The sequence below is a fragment of the Schistocerca americana genome, chromosome 5, assembly GCF_021461395.2.
Source record: "Schistocerca americana isolate TAMUIC-IGC-003095 chromosome 5, iqSchAmer2.1, whole genome shotgun sequence".
Taxonomy (NCBI): domain Eukaryota; kingdom Metazoa; phylum Arthropoda; class Insecta; order Orthoptera; family Acrididae; genus Schistocerca; species Schistocerca americana.
In genome coordinates this window covers 415,267,955-415,293,436 of record NC_060123.1, presented here as the reverse complement: position 1 = coordinate 415,293,436, position 25,482 = coordinate 415,267,955, and the positions used below count along the sequence as shown (strand labels likewise).

Here is a 25,482-nt window from a genome sequence, read left to right as displayed (position 1 = left end):
GATGACATAGAGGGTAGTGTCTGCTCCACCGAGAGTGTCAGGTGAGGACAGCAAGACCTCGACGGAATTAGTGTTTTATGATTGATAGTCAGTTTAGTAAACTTATATGGATTAAGTAACCACAGAATCTCATCAGATAAAACATTAGTCATCCCCTTAAAACATCGCACACTAGTTACATTGGAACGATCTAGCTGGCGTAGAGCTGATATCTTCCCTGGTTCACTTGTGTCATGGCAGCGAATCAGTGTGTGTGTTCCATGCTGATGTATGAAATATGCGCAATAACAAGGGTGACTTTTCTGAAAATAATACGTGTTTCAGAATGAATTTTTACTCTGCAACAGAATGTGGGCTTGTATGAAACTTCCTGGCAGATTACAATTATATGGCAGGCAGGGTCTCGATCCCCGGGCCATTGCCTTTCGCAGGCAGGTGCTCCACCATTTTTTTTTAAATATCATTTTGTTCGTTATTGGTCATTGCATTTATTCGAGGAAGACGTTGCATGACACCCGTTCAAGTCCATCGTTGATACAGTTACTCAGTTTTTTTTTTTAATTTTTTGTGTTACAGAGGGTAGTTAGCCCTCTGACTGAATACGCTGAGCTACAGTGCCGGCACTAACTGACTTACAACCCATGCTCACAGCTCTACTTTCGCAAGTACCTCATCTCCCACCCCAAATACACAGTTCTCCTGTGAAACTTGTGGGACTAGCATTCCTACGAAAATTGTGGTTCTAGCACTCTTGGAAGACTTTCAGACTGCAAGTTTCGCAAGAGATGTTCTGTGAAATTTGTAAAGTAGGATATGAGGTACTGGCGACAAGTTGTGAGGACAAGTCTCGAGTCGCCCTCGAGTAGCTCAATTGATAGGCCACTTACCTGCCAAAGACAATGGTCTTGGGTTCGAGTCCTGACCCAGCACACAGTTTTAATCTGCTAGCAAGTTTCAATAAATGTTTCAGTGTTAGTCTACCGTTCGTCTTTCATTCAGTTTTTCCTACATTTACAGTGCCTGACCACTGTTCATTTTTCAGTTCAGTTGAGAGACAAATTTGTTTAGTAAAAACCAGTTAGGTGCCCTAACATTTTCTTCATATAATATTTCTGTTTATGTTACTACTGTGTTATCTTCTGTTACGATAGTCATTTATTACATGAGGTCTTTTTTGTTGTTGTGGAAGGACATCGAGAAAGATGTATTCTCTTTTGCACTTACTGTCAGTTAAGAAAAAAATATCTTGTTAAAGGGTATAAAGGAAACAAATAGCATTTATTCCACTAATTATATGTGTACAGGATGCTCCATAATATCTATTACAGGCTTCTGGAGGTTGCAGAAGGGACTTAGTAGATAAAGTTTTGATAAGGATCCGTGTACGGAAACATATGTTCGGATGAAAAATATAAATTTCGGATCACTTTCGAAGTTCCCGATTTACGGTTCGCATGTAGTGGAGACGATGAGCTCTGGCGTGTGTAATCTACAGGAGTTGGTCCACGTGGCGATCCTGCTGTCCATGCAGAAGGCGTATCTGCGACGAACACATTCATACGCACTGTCCGCAAGCCATGGTGCATGTTTGTCGAGAACTACTATCAATACTTATATTTGTGAACGAACCAGTTTCTCGCAGTCTTTCTTGTAGTTGGACGAAAATGGTACGTGATAGATTGAGACGATTCGGAAGACGTTATCGGTAGATGGGTTGTGCAGCTCTGCCATTAAGTACCGTACAACGAAACTGGAGATTTGAAAATGAGCCGATCTTCAAGCCTGTTTTACATCTAAGCGATACATTTTAGGATATGAGTTCCTTATCAAAGCTTTTTTGCGCTAAATTCCCTCTACAACTTCTAGAGGCGCAATAGGAATTGTGAAACACCATCTATTAGAGTAACAAAACGTGATTTGATTGCTTTCCTCTCTGAAATAGGACATTTTTCTGCAATGAAGTGACAGAAGAATTCACTTACATGAGAAATTGAAATTTTTCATAACAATGTTCTGAGTCTAGGATATCCTCATAATTTTTATTTGTGGACCATTAAAGTCGGTTCAAACAGCTGCGATTCCAGTACGGTTGTAAAACGCTAACACACTTTCTGTACACATACGTCAGAAGCGTTTTAAAAAGCTAAATATGCGAGAATCGCCTTGAAAGCTACGCAGAAAGGAGGATCTGTAGCGAATTTCACGCACTAGTGTCGAACTAATGTGCATTTTCTGGCAACTAGAACTATGCCTCGTTTGGAACCTGCTACTTTTCGTGCCAAAGTTGTGTATCGAATACAGTTTTATTATAAGAGATGGATTAATAAGGTGGTTCAGATACATGGATAATAGGGAAGGCTTTCTTATCTAACGAGGTTCTACAGTTACGTGGTTGTCTGGGGAAAAATTATGAGTACAAAGTATATAAATTTGGGCATCTGCCGTGTGTGTTTTTAATGAATCAGCAGTTAAAACACTTACCAACGTAAGCCAAATATTTGTAATTAGGAGTTGATTCTTCTCGTCCTATTGCAAGACACAACAGAAGGGAAACAACTGTTGTTAGTGACATGGCATTTCATGCAGCAGGCAGGCGGGCGCGGTCCACAGGCTCAGGAGTTTCATTTGGGGGGGGGGGGCTAAAAGGGGGGCGCGACGGGGGGCAAGGAGGGTGTCTGCGGCCGCTGACCTCTGGACGATCCCAGCCAGCTCAAATTCATTTTACTGCCTCCTCAATGCCATCTGCAAAATCGTCGGAGTAACATTTCTGATCATGCAGCTGGTCATTAAGCAGTCATTATCACGTACATCTATACCTGGCGACTTCGTTCTTGAATTAATCATGGGAGTCATCCTATCTTCACCCGACGTGCGAATTCCACAAAAAAGGGTCGATACCTTGCGTCTGATCGATTCTGATGAACTTCAGAAATACTGGTCGGTACCCACTGGTAGGTAGCTGGTGTGAAAGGGCTTAGATCCCTTCATATAAGTTTTCAAAAAAGAAATCGGGGTCAAAGGTCATTAGCCAGGACCCATTTCAGATCGGGTAACACTCGAAAATAATGAAAATATGTTTGTACCCTTTGGTCCTGAAACATAGTATTTTCCGAAAAATCCAAGAATTACCGATTTCAATTCATTTTGAGAAAAGCATTTGCTATCTTGGGGGAGGGGGGGGGGGGGTATAATCGTGTAAGATATAAAACTTCTTTTATTTAATATTATAGCACGTAAACTGCGAGACAGCTTTAGTTCTCTTGCCAATGTGTTAAAAGTATTGAATATCGCGAGATTAGAACCTCAAATCCACGAATCTTGACTGTTGGCCTTACAACACTTAGCTGCGGACCACTTACATAGCATACATAGAGCTTTCTGTCACAAATATGTCTGCAATTTCTCGGAAAATACTAGGTTACGGGCCTGAAACGCATATAAAATTTTCACATTTTCGATTGTTGTATGTTTCCCGTTGGTACGAAACGGATTCTACGACATATTTTTCGTCTCGATTTTTTCGGAAACGAAAGTGTAGTCGAATGACTTTCACAGAAGCTACTTCCTAGTGCCCCTTTCTCCCTCCTCCCTCCTCCCCTCCACTACTAATCTCATCGAAATCGGTGTATCATAGGATATTTTCTCTATTGCCGTTATGAACGTCGAGCAGTCGGATAACATACTTTACAATGGTAGTATCTTATTCATCTAGTTGATGAATTTGGATCTACGTCTCACAGCTAATTAAATTTAGAAATCTCCAAACACACAGCGCTATACCATTTATTTCACACATGATTAGTTTCTAGGATTCAGCTTTTATTCTCAAACGCCACCGGTATAACAAACAGCGGGCATCTGTGCTTAGCGTTACTTCACTTGCCTTATGACTTGGATTATTAGCGTTGGCTCGTACGTGCATACGCTGACTGCGTTAATTCAGTGGATGTAGTTGCTCTTTGTTAATCGTTTCACTAACGGAGCAAGCAACGAAGTACCTGATATACATTGAAATGTGATAAAAGCGTAAGCATTTGTCTTACAGCGTCGTACATTATTCGCAGATAGTTCTTGAAAGAAATGATTTTCCGTACCTTTTGGTAATAGTTTCACCTCAAGTGATCTTTGGAATTTTTCCGTTTTGATGTCAGCTATCCTTAGGCTTTCATCAGTGTTTGTTATACAGATCACATTTGACAATGGGAGTTGGTCTCCTAAACTAATTCTGTCTTAAATAACTGGCGTAATGTTGATGTTTGGAGATAATTTACAGATTTCCATGGAATGTAACACGGAGTAAACTACGAAGACGTATGCGTTTGTATTCACAAACAGCCTTATGACGTGTGTCGAAGTTTACACCGTATAACACTATCATTTACCCTTTCGCTCCGTCTAATCCCCAACTGCACTTGAGTTCGAGCACTTTAGAAGCCCCTTTTCCTCTCACTTTACCGTAATGATCAATTTGAGAGATTCATATGGGAGAAAGTATTACCCTGCTTGACTCATTTTAGTTCGCGTGATCTAGGAACTTCATTCATGCTCTCCGAGATGCCTTCTTCTGCATCTGCTACTACTTCGGTTGACCATTTCGTCGCGTTCTAGCACAGCTATCCTTCGAATCTTCTTTACGTCTATTCTGCCATATAAGGGTCTGAGTTTATGAGAAATATTCAAGGATCGCCGAATGAGGGTCTTCTAGATCACCTCCTTCCTGGACGTATTAAACATCGTTAAGATTCTTCCACCCTTGCTACGTCTGGCATCTACTTTTCCTACGACCAGATGCTCCCCTGAAAGCTTTCCCATCTATATTGTTGTGCTCGTAACTGTTTCCAGTGGCGACGACAAACGTGACCAATCAACGATGAACTTAATTTTTCTGTTTACGCCTCGAGACCTTACATTTACGTGCGGCTACAACTCTCCGGACCATCATTGTCCACCGCCCCAAAGATATCAGTTACATATTTTTCACTTCCTCCTCTTAGGGGAAAAGGCGGGCTGTTTGCTCTTTGCAGTCACTGGTTTTTTGCAGACTCTGTGTTGCAGCTCGAGTGTTTCTGCAATTAGTTATGTTAAGGGAGAAGGATAAACTTTTAAATCCCACTTCGGAGTTTATTGGGAGCTGATTACTGGAGACGCTCTTTTACTAACGGTAGAGCCCTGGGAAATCTTCTGAAACCCTGGCAAATGCTAATGATGTATTTAACACGTCGCATCTAAGACCTGAGGACGTTTCACTACTATGTTACGTGGAAAGTGACATTGGCTAGCCTACTTCTTGGAGTGTGGCAAATAACATCTCTGATTTATTTCTGAACCATGATGTAATTTGGATAGTAATAGCATTATCGTATTAGTACAGAAAACATAGTATTTCAAACCGATACATGGTACTGTGCAAAATATATTTTGCCATCAACCAAAATTAATTATACGAACCACATTGGCGACTTTCTAAGCTACTGGAAATATAAAGTAATGATTCGATCTATATTTACGTAAATGTTACAGCACCCATCAGACTTATTTCTTACAGTGAAACGGCCCAACTGATACAGTATTTGGTAAAAGAGATCATATATTACCAACTCTATTCTCTGCAGCCCTACACGAGGCTTTCAGCACGTAAAACTGAGATAACGAAGGAAAAGGTATATCTATTAATGGAAGACGTCTCAACCACTTTCATTTTCCTGATGACACAGTTCTGCTTATGTCTCTTGCAGAAAAACGTCAACTATACGAGGAACTTCATAGGGAAAATTAGAAAGTATGCATGAAATCTGGTTATAATGCAAATAAAACAATGCGCAATCAACACACCGAAAAGAAAATTATGCATATTAGGGGTAAAGTCATAGAACCAGTTGGCGATATTTTGTAATTAGGGCTGATGAAGACAACTAGATCGGCAGTAAAAGAAATATACAAAAGAGTAAAAGTTGCCTCTACTGCTTTTGGTAAAACAAATACAGCTTCAAAAGCTAAGCTTTGAAAAGTTTGTATTGTGTAGTTGACGTTTGATGCGAAAATAATTCAAAAACAGAAGGTTGATCATTTACGACTGGAGAGCTGGATGCACGAAACTGCTAAGAGAGACAGAAAAACGAACGAATGTTTGGGGAAGAAACTGGAATGGAAGCCGCCATTATGACTATAAAGAAAACGAAGTGGGGGTAGATGGAACATATAACCTATGTAATAGATGGTATTGCATTCCACGACATAAGAAAAGACCAAGACGTTGTTGGGCAGATGACGTTAGTAAATATGCTGGATGCATTTATCTGAAGTCAACTCTGAATAAAAATGTCCTGAGGAAGCAGTTATCCAGTTGTGGATGTCAGATGGCTGATGATGTTAATCTTAATGATAACGATGGGAGCGATATCAGATTGAATCCAGACCACACTGATAAACTTCCTGAGATTTGTTTGTGTTGTCTGCTGATGAGGCAAGTCTTAGTTGACGCCACTTCGGCGAGTTGTGTGTGTACGATAGTGAAATGATGATGAAGACAACACAACACCAGTGTCTGAGCAGAGAAGGCCTCTGGCTCGGCTGGGAATCTAATCCGGATCTCTCCATGGGATGCGCTAACTACTCAGCTAAGGAGACAAACATTTTATGATTAACTTGATGTGACAATCTTTCAGTCTTTACATCTGGAAATATGAGCTACTGACAATAAAAATACAGAAAAATATTTGAAATATAAAAAATGTGTGATTATGAAGTTTTTTCATAACTTGGCGAAATTAATTTGCTCCAGAAAAAGTTACAATATAATCAGCAAAACCTGATTACCTTAGGCATGTTTGTTAACTTGTATTCCTTTCTCATTTTCTAAACATAAGGATTTGAAAGTGCACTAGTTTTATGGGAAAGAATTTGGTTGTACTGCTGAGAATAGACTTGGCCTGAGTGTTCTTCATCCTGTGTTAAAGGTAATTTTAAATTTCGTACCTTCTTCACGAGTACTTTGCAACTCATTCAATGGTATCTCTTGATAATGTTATTGGTGTTGACATTTCCTACTAACACCCAAAACTACAATCCCGCGTCCGGCCATCCTGATTTAGGTTTTCCGTGATTTCCCTAAATCGCTCGAGGCAAATGCCGAGATGGTTCCTTTGAAAGGGCACGGCCGACTTCCTTCGCCGTCCTTCCGTAATGCGATGAGACCGATGACCTTGCTGTCTGGTCTCTTCCCCCAAACAACCCAACCCAACCCCCTAAAACTAATGGAGGTTGCCAAGCAAATGCTGGGATGGTTCCTTTGAAAGGGCGCGGCCGACTTCCTTCGCCGTCCTTCCCTAATCCGATGAGACTGATGACCTTGCTGTCTGGTCTCTTCCCCCAAACAACCCAACCCAGCCCCCTAAAACTAATGGAGGTTGCCAGGCAAATGCTGGGATGGTTCCTTGGAAAGGGCATGGCCGACTTCCTTCACCGTCCTTCCCTAATCCGATGAGACCGATGACCTTGCTGTCTGGTCTCTTCCCCCAAACAACCCAACCCAGCCCCCTAAAACTAATGGAGGTTGCCAGGCAAATGCCGGGATGGTTCCTTGGAAAGGGCATGGCTGACTTCCTTCGCCGTCCTTCCCTAATCCGATGAGACCGATGACCTTGCTGTCTGGTCTCTTCCCCCAAACAACCCAACCCAACCCCCTAAAACTAATGGAGGTTGCCAAGCAAATGCTGGGATGGTTCCTTTGAAAGGGCGCGGCCGACTTCCTTCGCCGTCCTTCCCTAATCCGATGAGACTGATGACCTTGCTGTCTGGTCTCTTCCCCCAAACAACCCAACCCAGCCCCCTAAAACTAATGGAGGTTGCCAGGCAAATGCTGGGATGGTTCCTTGGAAAGGGCATGGCCGACTTCCTTCACCGTCCTTCCCTAATCCGATGAGACCGATGACCTTGCTGTCTGGTCTCTTCCCCCAAACAACCCAACCCAGCCCCCTAAAACTAATGGAGGTTGCCAGGCAAATGCCGGGATGGTTCCTTGGAAAGGGCATGGCCGACTTCCTTCGCCGTCCTTCCCTAATCCGATGAGACCGATGACCTTGCTGTCTGGTCTCTTCCCCCAAACAACCCAACCCAGCCCTCTAAAACTAATGGAGGTTGCCAGCCAAATGCCGGGATGGTTCCTTGGAAAGGGCATGGCCGACTTCCTTCGCCGTCCTTCCCTAATCCGATGAGACCGATGACCTTGCTGTCTGGTCTCTTCCCCCAAACAACCCAACCCGACCCCCTAAAACTAATGGAGGTTGGCACCTGCAGACACCCAATCCCGCTGGCGCCCCGCCCCTGGCTGAGGGCAGCTCGCACCTCGGTGTAAGTAAGTGGGGAGCGGGGTCTCCGGGCCTGTGGACGCCTGACGCAGCCAATGAGCAGACAGCGAGTGCGGGGCTGCGCCAGAGAGCAGCAGCGGCGCCTCGGCGCAGCAGACGCGAACACATAGAGGCACACACTCAGCTAGCACCGCCGCCTCGTGCCGTACCGTGCACACACTCACTCACTGCGGTCCCACTTACCATGTTCAACCAAGCGTTGGTTGTCAGAATTTGGTTCTTTTCGTCCTAGAAAAGAGAGGGGAGAGAAACAAAGAGAGTGGTCAGGTGGCGAAGACAGGAACGCCGCTGGGCTTCGGTGGCGCTTAGCTTTGCTTTGCGTTTTGCTGTGCTTTGCTCGGCTGTGCTGTGCTGTGCTTTGTTTTACGCCGCTTCGATACACTGGTCTTAGTGCTAGAGCCATTTACTGCATAACTTGCTGGCAGCTTGGTTCCTAAATACGTGGAAGGCCTCTTACGCACTGCCGACTGGTCGCTGGCAGCTGCGGATACTAGCGACAATTGAAGGCTGGAGCAACCAGAAGGAAGAGATCAGGGAACAACAAGTGCTGAGTTCTCCGCTTCCAGTGTGCACTGGGATGGACGCAGAGGCCAAAGTTGTCGTAGTTTTTGTGACTACTCAGAACGAAAATGAAGAAAGAGAATACTGGATGTAATCCCTGCTGCCATAACTAAAGGAGTGAGGCTATATCCAGAGTTTACTGTAGTTTTGCAGTGAACACATGCTGTGTCGTGGGGCGATCACTCTGTTTTTAAAATAATTGGAAAGCCACGATCGCTTCAATCGTTTATTAGATGACCGGTTTCAGCACTCTGAAGGTGCCATCATCAGATCTGAAACGTGGATTAACATCTATAAAACCATATGGACGTCATGGCATATGAGGAAGACCATCTGATAAAATCATTGTCACCACCAATAAAAAATAATAAAAAACTGCTCTCATGGTCGTTCTTTCCATAAAATATAAAACTGAAGTCACCAAATAAAACCACCACTGCCCCTAAGTGGTTATCAGATTGTCTGCCTCATATGCCATGATGTCCATATGGTTATATAAATGTTAATCGACGTTTCAGATCTGATGATGGCACCTTCAGAGTGCTGAAGCCGTTCATCTAATAAACGATTGAAGCTATCGTGGCATTTCAATTATTTTTACTGTAGTTGTTGATCATTTACGTGACAATGTCAGTAGGTGTAGCTGTTTTCGCAGATGTTTTCGATGGCTCTTTCATAGAGTAGCAACAGAGTGTTCCATCAAGTAATTTCATCTCCTTTTTCACAGTATTTTCATTATAAGGTGTCGTATTTTCGGCATTAAATTGTTCAGCTGCACTGACAAGCAGTTACTGTTAGTTGCAATATGTGTTTTTCGACATTTTTGCAAAGAAATGAAAAAAGTGAAGATTATTTCAAGAATCGTTATGTCATAAGACCATAAAAAATTTAATTTTTTTTTCAGGCAGAAAAGATTACATTAATATTTTAAGGTGAGGTAAAAGCCAATCTTGTCAATGGTGAATAAACATTCCTTCTCAATTAAAATCGTTGTTTATCTAGTTTCCTTTCTCCTCCAGTTATTCACTGACAAAGAATCAACTATATTCTCCCACTGACTTTTTCTCCTCCCAGTTTACGCAGTGGAATTTTTGGCGTTGTGCTCTGTATCAATCGTTCGAAAAACATCCCGAAAACGGCCTTTTCGCTATCTGGTTGTGTAATCTGAGTGCGCACACGTGGGGCAATTCACATCACTCTGTTGGTCGCTACACTCCCTGATCGTCGGGACCAGTCTTCCTTGAATTCCTGGACTCCGGCGACTCGTTTTTCGCGAGAACCAATGTCGCCGCCGCGCAGACTTTTTCAATACCTGCCAAACAGTCGACAGTGCGTAAGAGGCCGAAATCTTTCGCTTACGTTTGCTTGCGAGCGCCTCGGCAGCTGCATGCACGACGGAACGGGAGGATCTCGTCTTCTCTTTGCTTTGGCTTACTTTTGTAACGAGTTAATTACAGTACTATTAAACACTGAGTGATATTGCAACTACGGAGTGAGAGTCTGAAACTGTTTCATATGGCACCCGGTGAAACATCGCCTGGAGGAAGGCATACACGACAGTCGGAAGCCCCTGGCGTATGGCGCAATGCTTGTAAAGCTCTACACGTTCACGGAAGTGTCTTGTTTGCATGCAAGGAACAAGTAAAGATATCGATTATACCACATTATATGTGCCACAAATAAAAATCAGTTTCAGACGGCAGCAGCTGGCAAGGCCCAACTCTCAACTGTGTTGATGAATTAATATATTTAAAATGATAATTGCTGCAGTCAGGCAAAGACGGTCAGTAGTGACAGTGTTTTATATTTCTAGGAACTGTGAGGGTAAAGTCAGTATATTGGCCCCCCGTCGCAGAGGAAACGTCTAACCTTTGTTAGTCAGAAATACGGAGAGTCATATTTCACTAATCAAATAACAGATTATAAGGCCTGTTTTTTGAGTTATGTTTTCTGATAGAGGTACACCCGCTACAGCGCTGCAGTGCCGATTCGAGCATGCGTGCTATAACAAAAGCATTCATCCTTGTTTACCTTTATGCTTATTTAAAATGCTTTAGTTGATTGATATATTCGAATGATTTGTCTTACGTGCGTTGAACAGGAAACATGTCGATATTCATCTTTGCATTAATGGTGATTGTGGCGAAAACGCATGTGCGATGGAAAGGAAGAAAATGGGTTAGTGAGTTTATAGATGGTTGAACTCATTTTCATGATGCAGTAGTAAGTGGGCGACCATCTGCCATCACTAACGACTTTGTGCAGGATGTTGACCAAAATTTCAAGAACAACAAAAACGTATTACAATTTTGTCCTTATGCAACGCGTTTTCTCAAATTTGAAAAAGTCTCCTGTAGTATTAATACATTTCACTGTGCACTAAGTTGTTCTTTCATTTTAATAGTATCTTGTTTATCATCGTTGACGTTCATGTATTAATAACTACCAGACTGAAATTTTCGCTGCGGTGATAATGAAACTTCGTGACAGATTAAATCTGTGTACCGGATCGAGAATCGAACTCGGGACCTTTGCCTTTCGCGGACAACTACTCTACCAGTTGAGCTACACAACCACGACTCAGACCACGTCTTCACAGCTTTACTTCCCTCAGTACCTAGTCTCCTACCTTCCAAACTTCACAGAAGCTCTCCAGCGGAACGTGTGGGACTAGGGGTCCAGGAAGAAAGGATATTGCGGAGCGATGGATTACCTACAGCCTGGGGGATATTTTCCAGAGTGTACTTTTCAGTCCGCAGGGGAGTTTGCGCTGGTATCAGTCTCGAGTCTCGGTCTGGCAACAGTTTTAATCTGCCAGGAAGTTTCATATTCAGAACATTTTGTATAATTGAACAATGTTTTTTCGGATATTCATCTGTTGATGGCAATAACGTATCGAAAACGATAGTTTAAATATTTCATCACAATCAACGATCCTGAACTGGTAACTAATGTTTGAACTCTCAAGATAGTTCTCCTCCTTTGTAATTTTTTTGGTACGCTTACTGTAGGAAAATTCTCCAACTAACTGCAGCGATCATAATCCAAAGGAAAGACCCAGACATTCGTATAACGTTTGAGGTTAACGATTATCTCGGAGATTCACCTTGCGCAGCTGTGATCGGTTGTTAACAGGTAACAAAAGCTTGCAAAAAAGCACTGTAACGTCAATCATCGAGCTTCAGAGCATTCCACTGAAAAATAAAGACGGGACGCTGAGAGGCGACAACTGAGGCTGGAAGCAGGTAGAAGGAGACATGGGTGTACTGCGATGTTGGTATTATTCCTCCAGAAGATAGTACAGGGAGCAGCCAAAAGTACGAAAACACCAAAAACATAAGACATTACCACGTCTATACGGTAAAGGAAATCATTAGCATTCAAAACAATTTCGGAACGGATAAATACATCTCCTGTATGGTTTTATAGGTAATCTTATAAGAAAGTACACCACAAAGGCACAATAATATTGTGATCTGGTGACTGTGGTGGCCAGGCGAGAAGCAAAAATTTATCCTCGTTCTCACAAAACCACTCCTGGAAGATGCGAACTGTGTGAACAGAGGCTTTGAAACCTTCGAATGCAGTATTAGCATTGGGGAATAGACATTGTACCATGAGATGGACCTGATTAGCCATATCGGTCACATAATGCTTGGCAGTAATTTGATCTACATCTACATCTACATGGATACTATGTAAATCACACTTAAGTGCCTGGCAGAGGGTTCATCGAATCACCTCCTCAATAATTCTCTATTATTCCAATAGTCCAATCTCGGAAGAAACGAACACCTATATGTTTAAGTGCGAGATCTGATTTCCCTTATTTTATTACGATAATCGATTCTCCCTACGTAGGTCGGCGTCAATAATTTTAGCACTCGGAGGAGAAAGTTGGTGATTGAAATTTCGTGAGAAGATCCCGCCGCAACGAAAAACGCTCTTGTTTTAATGATGTCCACCCTAAATCCTGTATGATGTCAGTGACACTCTGCCCCCTATTTAGCGAAAATGCAAAACGTGCTGCTCATGTGTGTTCTCGACGTACTCCGTTAATCTTGTCCGCTAAGGACCCCAGACCGCGCAGCAATACTCCAAAAGAGCACGGACTTGCGTAGTGTACGCAATCTCTTTAGTAGACCTGTTGCACCTTCTAAGTGTTCTTTCAATAGAGCGCAGTTTTGTTTTGCCTTCCCCACAACATTTTCTATGTGTTCCTTCCATTTTAAGTTGTTCGTAATTGTAATTCCTGGGTATTTAGTTGAATTTATTGCCTTTACATTTGACCGATTTATCGTGTAACCGAAGTGTGACTGATTGCTTTTAGCACTCTTGTGGATGACATCACACTTTTCATTAGTTACGGTCATTGCCAATTTTCGAACAACACAGATGTATTTTCCAAATTGTTTTGCAGCTTGTTTTGATCTTCTGATGACTTCACTAGACGATAAACGACAGCATCATCTGCTAACATCCTAAGACGGCTGCTCAGATTGTCTCATAAATCATTTATGCAGATAAGTAACAGTGGAGGACCTATAACGCTACCTGGGGGAACGCCAGAAATCACTTCTCTTTTATTCGACGTCTTTCCGTCAATTACTACGAACTGTGACCTCTCTGACAAGAAATCACGATTCCAGTCACATAAATAAGCCGATATTCTATAAGTACGTAATTTCACTACAAATCGCTTGTGTGGTAAAAACTGTCAAAAGCCTTCTAGAAATCTAGAAATACAGAATCGGTTTGAAATCTCTTGTAAAGAGTAGTTATGTTTCACAAGAACGATGTTTTCTAAATCCATGTTGACTATGAGTCAATAGACACATAGTGTTCGAGGTAATTCATAATGTTCGAACACAATATATGCTCCAAAACCCTGCAGCATGTCGACGTTAGTGATATGGGCCTGTAATTTACTCCTACCACCTTTCTTGAATATTGGTGTGACCTGTGCAACTTTCTAGTCTTTAGGTACGGATCTTTCGTCGAGCGGGCGATTGTGTATGACTTTTAAATGTGGAACTATTGCTTCGGCATACTCTGAAAGGAACCTAATTGCTATAAAGTCTGGACTGGAAGATTTGCTTTTATTAAGTGATTTAAGTTGCTTCACTACTACGAGGATACCTACTCCTAAGTTACTCATGTTGTCAGCTGTTCTTAATTTTAATTCTGGAATATTTACTTCGTCTTCTTTGGTGAAGGAATTTGGGAAGTCTGTGTTAAGTAATTCAGCTTTGGCAGGACTATCTTCGATAGTATTTCCATTGCTATCGCGCAGAGAAGACACTGATTGTGTCTTGCCGCTAGTATTCTTTACATACGACCAGAATCTCTCTGGATTTTCTGGCAGGTTTCGAGACAAAGTTTCGTTGTGGAAACTACTCTGTTATAAGCATCTCGCACTGAAGTCCGCGCTAACTTTCGAGCTTCTGTGAAAGATGACCAATCTTAGAAATTTGGCATACGTTTAAATTTGGCATGCTGTTTTTGTTGTTTCTGCAACAGTGTTCTGAACCGTTTTGTTTACTATGCAGGATTAGGTCCGTCGTTTATTAATTTATTTGGTGTAAATCTCTCAATTGTTGTCGATACGGTTTCTTTGAATTCAAGCCACATCTGGTCTACACTTACTTTGTTACTTTGAAAGGAGTGAAAGTTGTCTCTTGGCAAGGAGTCGCGCGAATTTGTATCTGCTTTTTTGAATAGGTATATTTGTCGTCTATTTTTGGAGGATTTGAGGATTACAGTATACAGTCTCGCTGCGACCACCCTATGTTCACTAATCCCTGCATCTGTTTCGATACTCGCTACTAGCTCACGATTATCTTGCAGACTACACATGCGGCCCATGGAATATGACGGTATAGTTGCTGAGTTCATCAACGAAGCCCCGTCGTGTTTTACTCTTTGGAAGTAAATTCGTCCAGATGGAGACAGTGTGCAAAAAGACGCATCCGACCAAATGACATTCTTTCGTTGCCCCATAGTCTAATTTTTATGGCTTCGGCAACACGTTTTCCTGGTACGAGCACTTTCATCACTGATGAATGGGCCTGGAATTCCAGTTCGCCCTGAGATCCCCAGTTTACGGAGCTCCCTTTGTGTTGTTTGTTGCTGACAGGGTTCACGAGTGCGACATTCGGTTCTGCAGTGACTTCTGCAACCGTGGTTCTCTTTTTATTCGTCACAGTCCTCTTCATTGAGCGTCCATCACGATCACTCAACACTCATTTTCGTCCGCGTTGTGAATCAGCGGCTGAAGTATTTGGTTTCGCTATATGCAGTATATATCTTGGCTACAGCGTCTCCTGAAACACCAAACACTTCGGTTACCTTAGTTACGGATGTAATACAAGCACCAACAATATGCCCACGTTCGAAGACACTTAGCTCCAACATAATGCAGCCACAACTACATAGAATACTCTCCTGGCCATGACTGGCACTTGCAACGTATGAGGACAATGGACAGTTGTGGTTCGAGGTCAGATACAACAGCGAAATCTGCATGCTCGGCTAGTATCTACATTTATGGTCAAGGAAGCATTTCTTGCGGTGTTTTCGTTTGTTTGTCCACCCCCTAAAGTTATCACTCAACAGAAGTGCCCCCTTCACTGCCACCAGCCTGCCAGTTAGTCTTCTGGAGACGATTACATTTTCTAGAGCGCAGTACGCTGTGACTCCCTCACGTGCATTCTTGAATATTTTTATCCACATCGAAATTTCTCATGTAACGGTTGTTGCAAGTGCCATAGTTTTGTAAGGGAAGCGTTTTTAATAACGTATGACGTGAGATTTCGACGCCATATAGAAGTCACCAGAAGAAAGCTGAATGATGCATTTAATCACATAAAGAAGCGCTATACGTCACTGAAAGCAACGTGAGACCCACTAACGCAACGTGTGAGTAGTGTTGTCAACTACGAGACACAGCGCACGAATAGACACAGAAAGTCCACCTGTTGGAACGACAGTGATTGGGTAAAGAGTAGGTAGGTAATGAGGGGTATAAGACACTGGAAGATACTGGCAGTGAGATGGCACGCCTTCTTCATTAGTTGGCTATGATCGTAATTGTTAGTTTGGTAATAAAATGGATCCACTGTTTCATTAATCTGGACTGCAAAATCCGCAACCGTACACTAACATCTTACCAGCGGAGCAGGACTCTAATCATGTGGGCATTGCAACTGCAGCAAAGAATCGTCTGGTCTCATAAAGAGAAAGCTCCAGAATCATCAGTCACCGTGATGTAGAGAAGCCCGTTATTAACCGCTTCATTTAGGATAGTCAGTAGCCTGAGATAGTGTGGGTATTGTTATTACGTTAAGCAGAAAGGTTCAAATGGCTCTGGGCACTATGGTCATCAGTCCCCTAGAACTTAGAACTACTTAAACCTAACCAAGCTAAGGACATCACACACATCGATGCCCGAGACAGGATTCGAACCTGCGACCGTAGCGGTTGCGCGGTTCCAGACTGTAGCGCGTAGAACCGCTCGGCCACTCCGGCCGGCTAAACAGAAAGATAAGTAACTAAAATGCATAGGGAAAACAGATTATAAGGTGAACTTCAGCAAAATTGCGGCAATATAGTGTAATTTAACTGAGGTTGCGCTGTGGTAATGTAATTAGAAAATGAGAAGCTGAAAGTAGTAGGCTTTCTTTTTCTAAAACTAGCAGCAAAGTAATTTACGATACCAAACATTCCAAGTAGCTATACCAGAAAATATAGTTTCTGAAATGGAGAAATGTGTTAACATCGAATATAAAATGGAGTGTTACGAAGTCCTTTCTGACAGTATTTGTCTAGAATGTAGCCTTACATGTAAATGAAGCCTGAACGATAAACCACACAGAGAAGAAGAAAGTAGCTTCTCAAATGCTGTGAAAATATCAAACAAGTTTCAATGTAAATATTTTTTCACTGATTATGTTATCAATAGTAGTGAAATGCTGAACGATGTGTTTATAAATTTTTACCGATATTTCTCGGTGTTTAAAGGAGTTTTTTCACTAATCATTGTGATACCAAACATAAAAAACTTAATCTTCTCTGAGCGCAATGTATGTTAAAACAGCTTTCTGCACTGGCATCGCCTCACCCACCGAGGACACAGCAACCTCTCGCGGCAGTTGCACCTTAAAAGGTGTTCACCTATCGACGTTGTTGTCGATGACGTTACCCGGATGTAGTGTCGAAAGTTATTTGATATCAAGACTAGAAACAAGTTAAACAGATAATTAAATATGCAATTGTGTCTTTACTAAGTGCTTCTCCTTAACTAACTGGTCAGCGTAGATCACTGCCACGAAGGGAACCTGGATTCGATTCTAAGTACTGCCAAGGAATTTATCCTTGGTGGGAGGCCTGGTACCAGGTGTTTTTAGTCTCATGATGCCCATTGATGAGCTGCTTGATTGAGAACTGCCTGGCCCAAGGTCTCGAAAGTCGGGAAATCATCTGGGAAAGCAGTGTGCTGACCGCATGCCCATCCATACCGCAGCCGCATGACGCTGCTTGGTACAGGATGACACAGCGGCCGGTCGACATCCCTTCGGGTTTCAGGGCCGGAACGAGCAGCACGTCTTTATAACCGTGTCTTTGATTACTACCTTCCCATGGAAACACAGCAGAAAGTTTATACAGCACAGTACTGTCCACAGGGTCTTGCTGTTTTGGCCGGCCGCGGTGGCTGAGCGGTTCTAGGCGCTTCAGTCCGAAACAGCGCGACTGCTACGGTCGCAGGTTCGAATCCTGCCTCGGGCATGGATGTGTGTGATGTCCTTAGGTTAGTTAGGTTTAAGTAGTTCTAAGTTCTAGGGGACTGATGACCTCATATGTTAAGTCCCAAAGTGCTCAGAGCCATTTGAACCATTTAACTGCACCAACATTCTTCTTTGTCGTGAGATCTGTCACAAATAGCCGCCGGATTCGGTGGCCGTGCGGTTCTAGGCGCTCCAGTCCGGAGCCGCGCTGCTGCTACGGTCGCAGGTTCAAATCCTGCCTCGGGCATGGGTGTGTGTGATGTCCTTAGGTTAGTTAGGTTTAAGTAGTTCTAAGTTCTAGGGGACTGATGACCGCAGCAGTTGGGTCCCATAGTGCTCAGAGCCATTTGAACAAATAGCCTCCTATCATGCTGGCGAGACTGCGGCCTCGAAATTCTGTACCGAGTTGTGGACGTCCAACACCTCAATGATTCCATGTCCAATACAATCGTAATGAAGGATGTGTTTGGGTTAACATGGGAAAACGCTGAAGTTGTCTGCTGCGGAGCCACATGGTCAACAATGTACGCTGTATAGAGTACTCTGAAACACTTAAACCTGCACCAGCACTGAACTTTGCCGTCAGAACTGTTACAGACTGCGGCCAGTGCTGTTTTACAGAACGGGAAAGCCTCCAGCCTTCAAGTCCTGTGAAAAGCGTGGACGCCCAACACACTGTCACCTACTCGTGATTTCACCATTCTTCAACCACTTTCCGTAGATTCTCACGACATTAGCACACTAACAGGCGACCAAATTCGTCGTTTCCGAGATCCTCAATTCCAGTATCGTCGCCAGAATATTTGTCTCTCCTTCGCTTATAGGAAGAAGGGGGTAAATTATGCTGCCACAAAAGTCTTTGGTCACTTACCTAATAGCATCAAAAGTCTGACAGATAGCCATATAGCATTTAAATGGTGATTAAAAGAATTTCTTAATGGCAACTCCTTCTACTCATTAGATGAATTTTTGGATACAGTAAGTGGGTGATTTCCCCACCCCAATAAAAAAAAATTGAAAATATTAAGTGTCATGTAATATTTTGTGTAATTTAATATCTTGTGTAGATACCTTTTATTAACCTGACACGTTCCACATCATTACGAAGTGTCGTATTCATGATCTATGGAACAAGTACTATTCTAATCTAATCTAATCTATATAAAATTGTGTTGTATTTAAAGGCAAAGAAACACTCTTGTATATAACAAAAATGTCACAGGTGATCCGTTCCACCATAGGTGTTCATGAGTTTTGACGCTAGTGGTGTTTAGAGACGGTATTCAAATTGCCGTTTCATGAATATCGTTGTAGAGATGTTGCCTCACTCGTATGAATTTCTTATCACGAGAAGAGATGAAGCGTCAGGTTTATGAGACACCGACAGACGTTCCAGAAGAGATGGTTCTCGTTTTACTGAAGCAGCAACACCGGTTTGTTCTGACAGTGTTTGGCTATCATTAGTAGGCAGATGCCAGTTGTAAACGGACTACATTTTCAGGATCATTTCTAAAACAATATTCAGCTTAAGGTAGTCTGAACACCGACGCTGAACATCACTTCACGTAACTTTAGTGTTGAAAGTCTGCACCTGAGACAGATTTGTCACGTAAAAAGTGTTTCTTTTTGTCTCCTCTAAACACCCTGAAACTGTGTAGATAGTTTCTTTTTAAACCTTATCGCTCCACGTGGCCGTAGTGCAACCGGATGGTATTCAGTCCCTTTATAGGCAGTGATTATAAATTTTTGGCTCATGAGTGTATTTAAAATAAGAAATGTGAAACAAGAAGAGGCATGTTACGAAAACCGCTTATTGGCGAAATGAGTCACAAAGTATGTAGTTAGTGTATTGTGACAGAAACAGCGGGTGAGTGTAATTTATGTAAAGCTATTAAAAACTGTTGAACTGAATAAATTCTCATTATTGTAAAGGAGAGAAAAGTTGAAATGCGCAAATTAGTGAGTATCCAGTGGGCGGAATTGCGCACTAGTAAATCTGCTGGAAATATCTTGTACACGACATTTATAGGATTTAATAGGCTTGTGATTCAATAGTAATGAAAATGAACTGCCAAAGTTACTGAACAGAAACAAATTGTCTTTGGAAGAATGAATGGAAAACCATTTCTCTCTTTTATGTTCTGTAGCGCTACGGTAGCTGTGCAGCTGTGCTGATATCTGTAGGAGGATTCTAGCGCTACATTTATCAAACGGCGTCACGGTGTTAATTGATCACCAGTTTTAAAATATTCTAATCTTTATCTCTTGCTACCTCTCGGATTATGGAAATGAGCGCACGTGAAAATTTATGAATCTTGTATCAGGAGGGTACTGGAAAAGGGAACAAACTTTAAATTTTAATTGCTACATCAAACGATCCTGTTTCACCCAGCTATCAAAAGTCTGTTGATAAACAGGAGGGAGCTCAGAATTGCAAATTTTGTAGGAGATAAGGATTAAAAATTTTAATTACTTTGCTCTTACCGTCTCGTTTTTCTGCATGTTGGAGCAATAAAAATTATGTGAATCTACTTTTAGTGTCGAGTTGCTTTTGTGGAAATTGGAACCAAAGTTTTAGTCAAGGAAGAGAACGAAACTACGTACCAATTTCCCTCTGTTCGATATGGTGTGACTGGAAGACTAACAGTAACAAATGCGAAATGCTATTATCTTCAGCTGGAAGATCTAATGGTTGCCAACAGAATTCGCTGCCACAGACAAAATGTGCTCTTTTATAGCAGGATAGTACTCGACCTCTTTCATCCGTTAATTATAATTTGAGAACATTTCGCGGCATTTACAATCAGCTGATATAGAATAATCAAATTAAATCTTTAACATGCATAAGAACTTTCCTGTTGGTTAAAGTATTGATTCATATGGTTACGTTATAAAGGGTAATGGAATGGATTCCCAAGGGACCAAGAATTTTCTGTTCTGTTTCAATACAGTCTCTCGCCTAAAGAGAGAGGGCACATTACGGAGGAAATGAATGTATCACCTTCGCTATATGATCCTATATTATATAAATTATCCTTTATGATATGAATCCTCAGACAAAAATTTGTGTTATTCATTAAATTGACATCATGTATAGCACATATCTCATGAATCTTCGCTGCCGTTGTCGTTTCATTGCCTGCCCAGTTTCTACATGTACATCGATGGAAGTGGAAAGTGTAGCACCATGAAGTATCAGTCCGATATTTATAAAATTTTTGGAGAAGTGGGTCAGGTAATAGGTATTTGATGATTAAAATTTCATTCCATCTGGAAGTGCATCAGTAACAGTAGGAGGCCCAGGCACCATTAAACTCTTACATTTGTTGTAGTATTGAAGCAAATATCCTCTGAACGTCACCTTGAGGAATTTCTCGCCATGCCTGAATCACATGTTGAGTCAGTTTACAAGGATTGCCGGCTGTCGGCTGGAATGAAAGAAACTATACTACACTCATGTTCAGGAAAAAAAACCACCTTGAATGACTAGATGTTGAACGTTCATATTCAGAGGACATGTGCATCTGTACGTTCTGCAGAGATGATTAGCAGTTGAGTCACGTCGGTTCAGCATGAGTCACCGAGCGAGGTGGCGCAGTGGTTAGCACACTGGACTCGCATTCGGGAGGAAGACGGTTCAACCCCGCGTTCGGCCATCCTGATTTAGGTTTTCCGTGATTTCGCTCAATCACTCCAGGCAAATGGCGGGATGGTTCCTTTGAAAGGGCACGGCAGACTTCCTTTCCCGTCCTTCCCTAATCCGATGAGACCGATGACCTCGCTGTCTGGTCTCCTCCCCCAAAAACAACCCAACCAATCAGCATGCGTCCTGTTGCCTAGCAGGCACAGGGTCCGCTCTAAGCCCTGAAGGCTTGTTCCATGCGTTATGGCGTCGACGCGTATAAGACGCGAATATCGTCCCGTAGTGTGCTACATTCACCTGGTTCCAAAGTTCATTTACGGTGGTTGGCATTGGGTCGCAGCGCTGCACCCATCGCTTCACCATTTTCCACACATTTTCGAGTGGTGAGAAGTCTGGTGACCTGGAGTGCTAGGGCAAAAGACTGACATTCAGTGCTACCAAGAAGGCAAGATTTCGTGACGCTACATGTGGTCGTGCATTGTCTTGCTGGAAAGTGGCATCTGGGGTGTTATGCAGAAAGACTATGGCTACGGGTCGCAAGATGTCGTTCACGTGGGTCACACTGCGAAGCAAAATGCGGCCATCATTTTCAAACAAACAGAACCTCTATTCGTCCGAAAACACTATCGGGTCCTATTTCTATCCCCAGTGATGCCGTTCAATATACCATCGCCTTCTAGCATGTTTCTGCACATTCGTCAAAGGTTGACGGAGAAGTGGATGATGCGCACTTAACTCATGCCGTAATAAACGGCGACGCCACGCTTGATTAGCCGAGCAGTCTGAGGCGCTGCAGTCATGGACCGTGCGGCTGGTCCCGGCGGAGGTTCGAGTCCTCCCTCGGGCATGGGTGTGTGTGTTTGTCCTTAGGATAATTTAGGTTATGTAGTGTGTAAGCTTAGGGACTGATGACCTTAGCAGTTAAGTCCCGTAAGATTTCACACACATTTGTTTTTAATAAACGGCGACGGTCTGTCATCCCTCATAGTGTGCGATGTTTTACAGTGTTCCACTCTTACGCCAGAGCCGAGGAGGACGCTGACCTGTCCTACAACGCCGTTCGGATCTTGTCGGGGGGTGGTCTGGGTGGTGCGACCTGACCCATCTCTTTGTGTTTTACGGCCTTCCGTAGACCTTTCCACACACAGCCGTTGCAGTACGGAAACACTTCGTCCCACACGAGCAGCCGTTTCTCAAATGGTTCAAATGGCTCTGAGCACTGTGGGACTTAACATCTGAGGTCGTCAGTCCCCTAGATTTAGAACTACTTAAACCTAGCTAATCCAAGGACACCACACACATCCATGCCCGAGGCAGGATTCAAACCCGCGACCGTAGCAGCAGCGCGGTTCCGGACTGAAGCACCTAGAACTGCTCGACCACAGCGGCCGGCTTCCCGAATGGATGCACCACATTCTCTGATACCAGTAATGGGCATTCTTTCAAACTCACTGATTTGACGATACGGTTCACGCATACGTCTTGAAAGCATGCTGCGCGCCTGCCTCAAATGCCAATGATCCATTACCTGCGGTTTATGGACGACGAAAACCCGAGACACATTTTATCGGTAGGTGGTGTTGCACCGCGATATCGATATTGACGCTGAACCCGCAGGCGACATAGTTTAAATGCTAATCATTTCTGCAGAAAACGCTAATGCACATGTCCTCTGAATACGAACGTCCTATCTCTAGTCTTTAAAAGTCTTCTGGTTTCTTTCTTTTTCCTTTTCTTTTCTGTCAAATCCAAGACATGCTGTGTCTTTGACATATCGAGATACCGGGAAGGCCTGTCAAGTATCTCTACATTTCTCAAATTGTCTCTGGTGTGAACTGTAGTGTGGGGTCTCTCATTTTCCTGTTGGAATATGCCTTACGGAACCCTGGTCATGAGGGGTGCGACAACAAGGGTTTACCATTCTTGACACGTGCAGGCGAGCATTCAGCGTCCCGTCAACAACTGCCTAATCCGCACTGTTGTGATCTCCGATAGCTACTCACACCATGTTTCAAGGAAGTGGAGATGCTGCTTCCTGTAACATTTTACAGTCGTCTATGGACACATAGGGTGGACCTGACTGTCACAAACGGAAGCGAGACACAACGCTGGGCACGACAGCACACGACTCAGTGTCCCAGTTGACAACGGTACTACACAAGGCAAGTCTCTATCGTCAGCGGTATGATGCCAGCAGTGAACGAAGTATGGCAGGTCGACATCTCAAACCAGTTTCCAACAATCTGTTCCGAGCCGTTCGTTGTGACTCTCTGCCTACAACAACCAACAACTCCCCCTCAGAGCCAGTCAGTGCCCGTCGAGCAAATTTACGACAATGTCGTGATGCAGTCTTTCCGGAAAGATCCGTGCCTACTCTTCTCGCCACACTGTTGTTCTGAGACTGTCTTGAAGTCAGTCGTTCTACAGTCAGTGCACGACATCCAGCTCTCTGTGCGGAATGTACGTATGATGTTATCATGTCCCTTATGCCAATGTGAAGAAATCAAAAGAGAAATGATCGTCTAGAAGCTTGATTCAGAATGCAGAAAAGTCAAAACAACCTTTGGTGAAGTTAAACGCAAAAGCGGTAACGTGAAGAGTGCAGTTGGAATTCCGCAGTTAAACGCAGAGCAAAGAGTGGGAAAGTTGTAAAGAATACTCGAAAAGCCACCATGAGGGGTAAGTCTTTTCTGCTGTCTTGATAGAGGAACAAACTCGGTTCGATAAGGAACATATAAGGGATCCAGTGTCAGTGTTAAAATTTAAAAGAGCTCTGGAAGTCTTGAGACCAAATAAAGCAAAAAGGTTAGACTGCAATCCATCGCAATTTCTAGAATCAACCAAATGACAATTTAGGTTGGTGTGTAGAATCTAAGAGACTGGTGTAGTACCATTAGACTTTTGGGAAAATACTACCCACACCATTTCGATGATAGCAGGGTCAGAGAAGTGCGAAAAATAGCACCCAGTCATCTCTACAGCTTGTGAATCGAAGCTGCTCACAATACTAGTACACAGAAGAACGGAAGAGAAAAATTGCGGATCTGTTAGAAGACGAACAGTGTGGCTTTAGAAAAGGCTAAGGCACCAGAGAGGCAGCACTGACGTTCCGTTTGATAACGGTAGAATGAAGAAAAATCAAGATATGTTCATAGGATTTGTCGACCAAGAAAAAGCGTTCGACAGTGTAAAGTGGTTCAAGATGTTCGATATTCTGCAAAAAGTAAGGGTAGAACTGATAATATACAATAAGTACAAAAATCAAGAGGGAATAATAAAACTGAAGAATGAGAAAAGTGCTCGGATTAAAAATGGTGTAAAACAGGGATGTAGTCTTTCGCCCCTACTGTTCAGTCTATACATTGAAGAAACAACGACGGAAATCAAAGAAAGGTTCAAGAGTGGGATTAAAACTGAGGGTGAAAGGATATCAATGATAATATTCGCTGACGATGTCACTACCCTCAGCGAAAGTGAAGAACAATTGCAGGATCTGTTGAATCGAATGAACAGTCTATTGAGCACAGGATATGGACTGAGAATAAATCGAAGAAATCCGAAAGTAATATGAAGTGGAAGAATTGAGTACAGCGAGCAACTTAAGATCGGAACTGGGGATCGCGAAGTGTGTGAAGTTAAGAAATTCTATTACCTAGGCAGCAAAACTACTCATGATGGACGGAGCAAGGATAAAAAATCGGCCAGTAGTGGCAGAAAGGGCATTCCTGGCCAAGAAAAGTCTACTAATGTCAAACACAGGACTTAATCTGAGGAACAAATTTCTGAGAATGTACGTCTGGAGTATAGAACTACATGGTTGTGAAACAGGGACTGTGGGGAAACCGGAAGAGAAGAGAATCGAAGTGTTTGAGATGTGTTAAGAGAAGAATGTTGAAAAGTGGTGGTAGAAAAGAACGTCGAAAATCTGGTGCTCTGATAAGAAAAGAATGAGGTGGCTCTCCGCAAAATCAATGAAGAAAGGAACATATGGGAAACACAGATCAAAAGGACGGACGGGATTATAGGACAAGTGTTAAGACATCAGGAAATAACTTTCATGGTACTAGGGAGCACTGTAAAGAGTAAAAACAATAGGAGAAGATAGAGATTGGAATACATCCAGTAAGCA

The 25,482-nt window shown here is 42.8% G+C and overlaps 1 protein-coding gene across 1 annotated transcript in view; it reads right to left on the bottom strand.

The window, feature by feature from the left end:
• LOC124616408 (neuronal acetylcholine receptor subunit alpha-7-like) overlaps window positions 1-25,482 on the bottom strand; it is a 330,693-nt gene that overhangs the window by 281,560 nt on the left and 23,651 nt on the right. Inside the window, exon 2 of the mRNA XM_047144712.1 lies at window positions 8,550-8,594. Coding sequence (XP_047000668.1) covers window positions 8,550-8,594 — 45 coding nt within the window. The remainder of the gene's footprint in view (window positions 1-8,549; window positions 8,595-25,482) is intronic.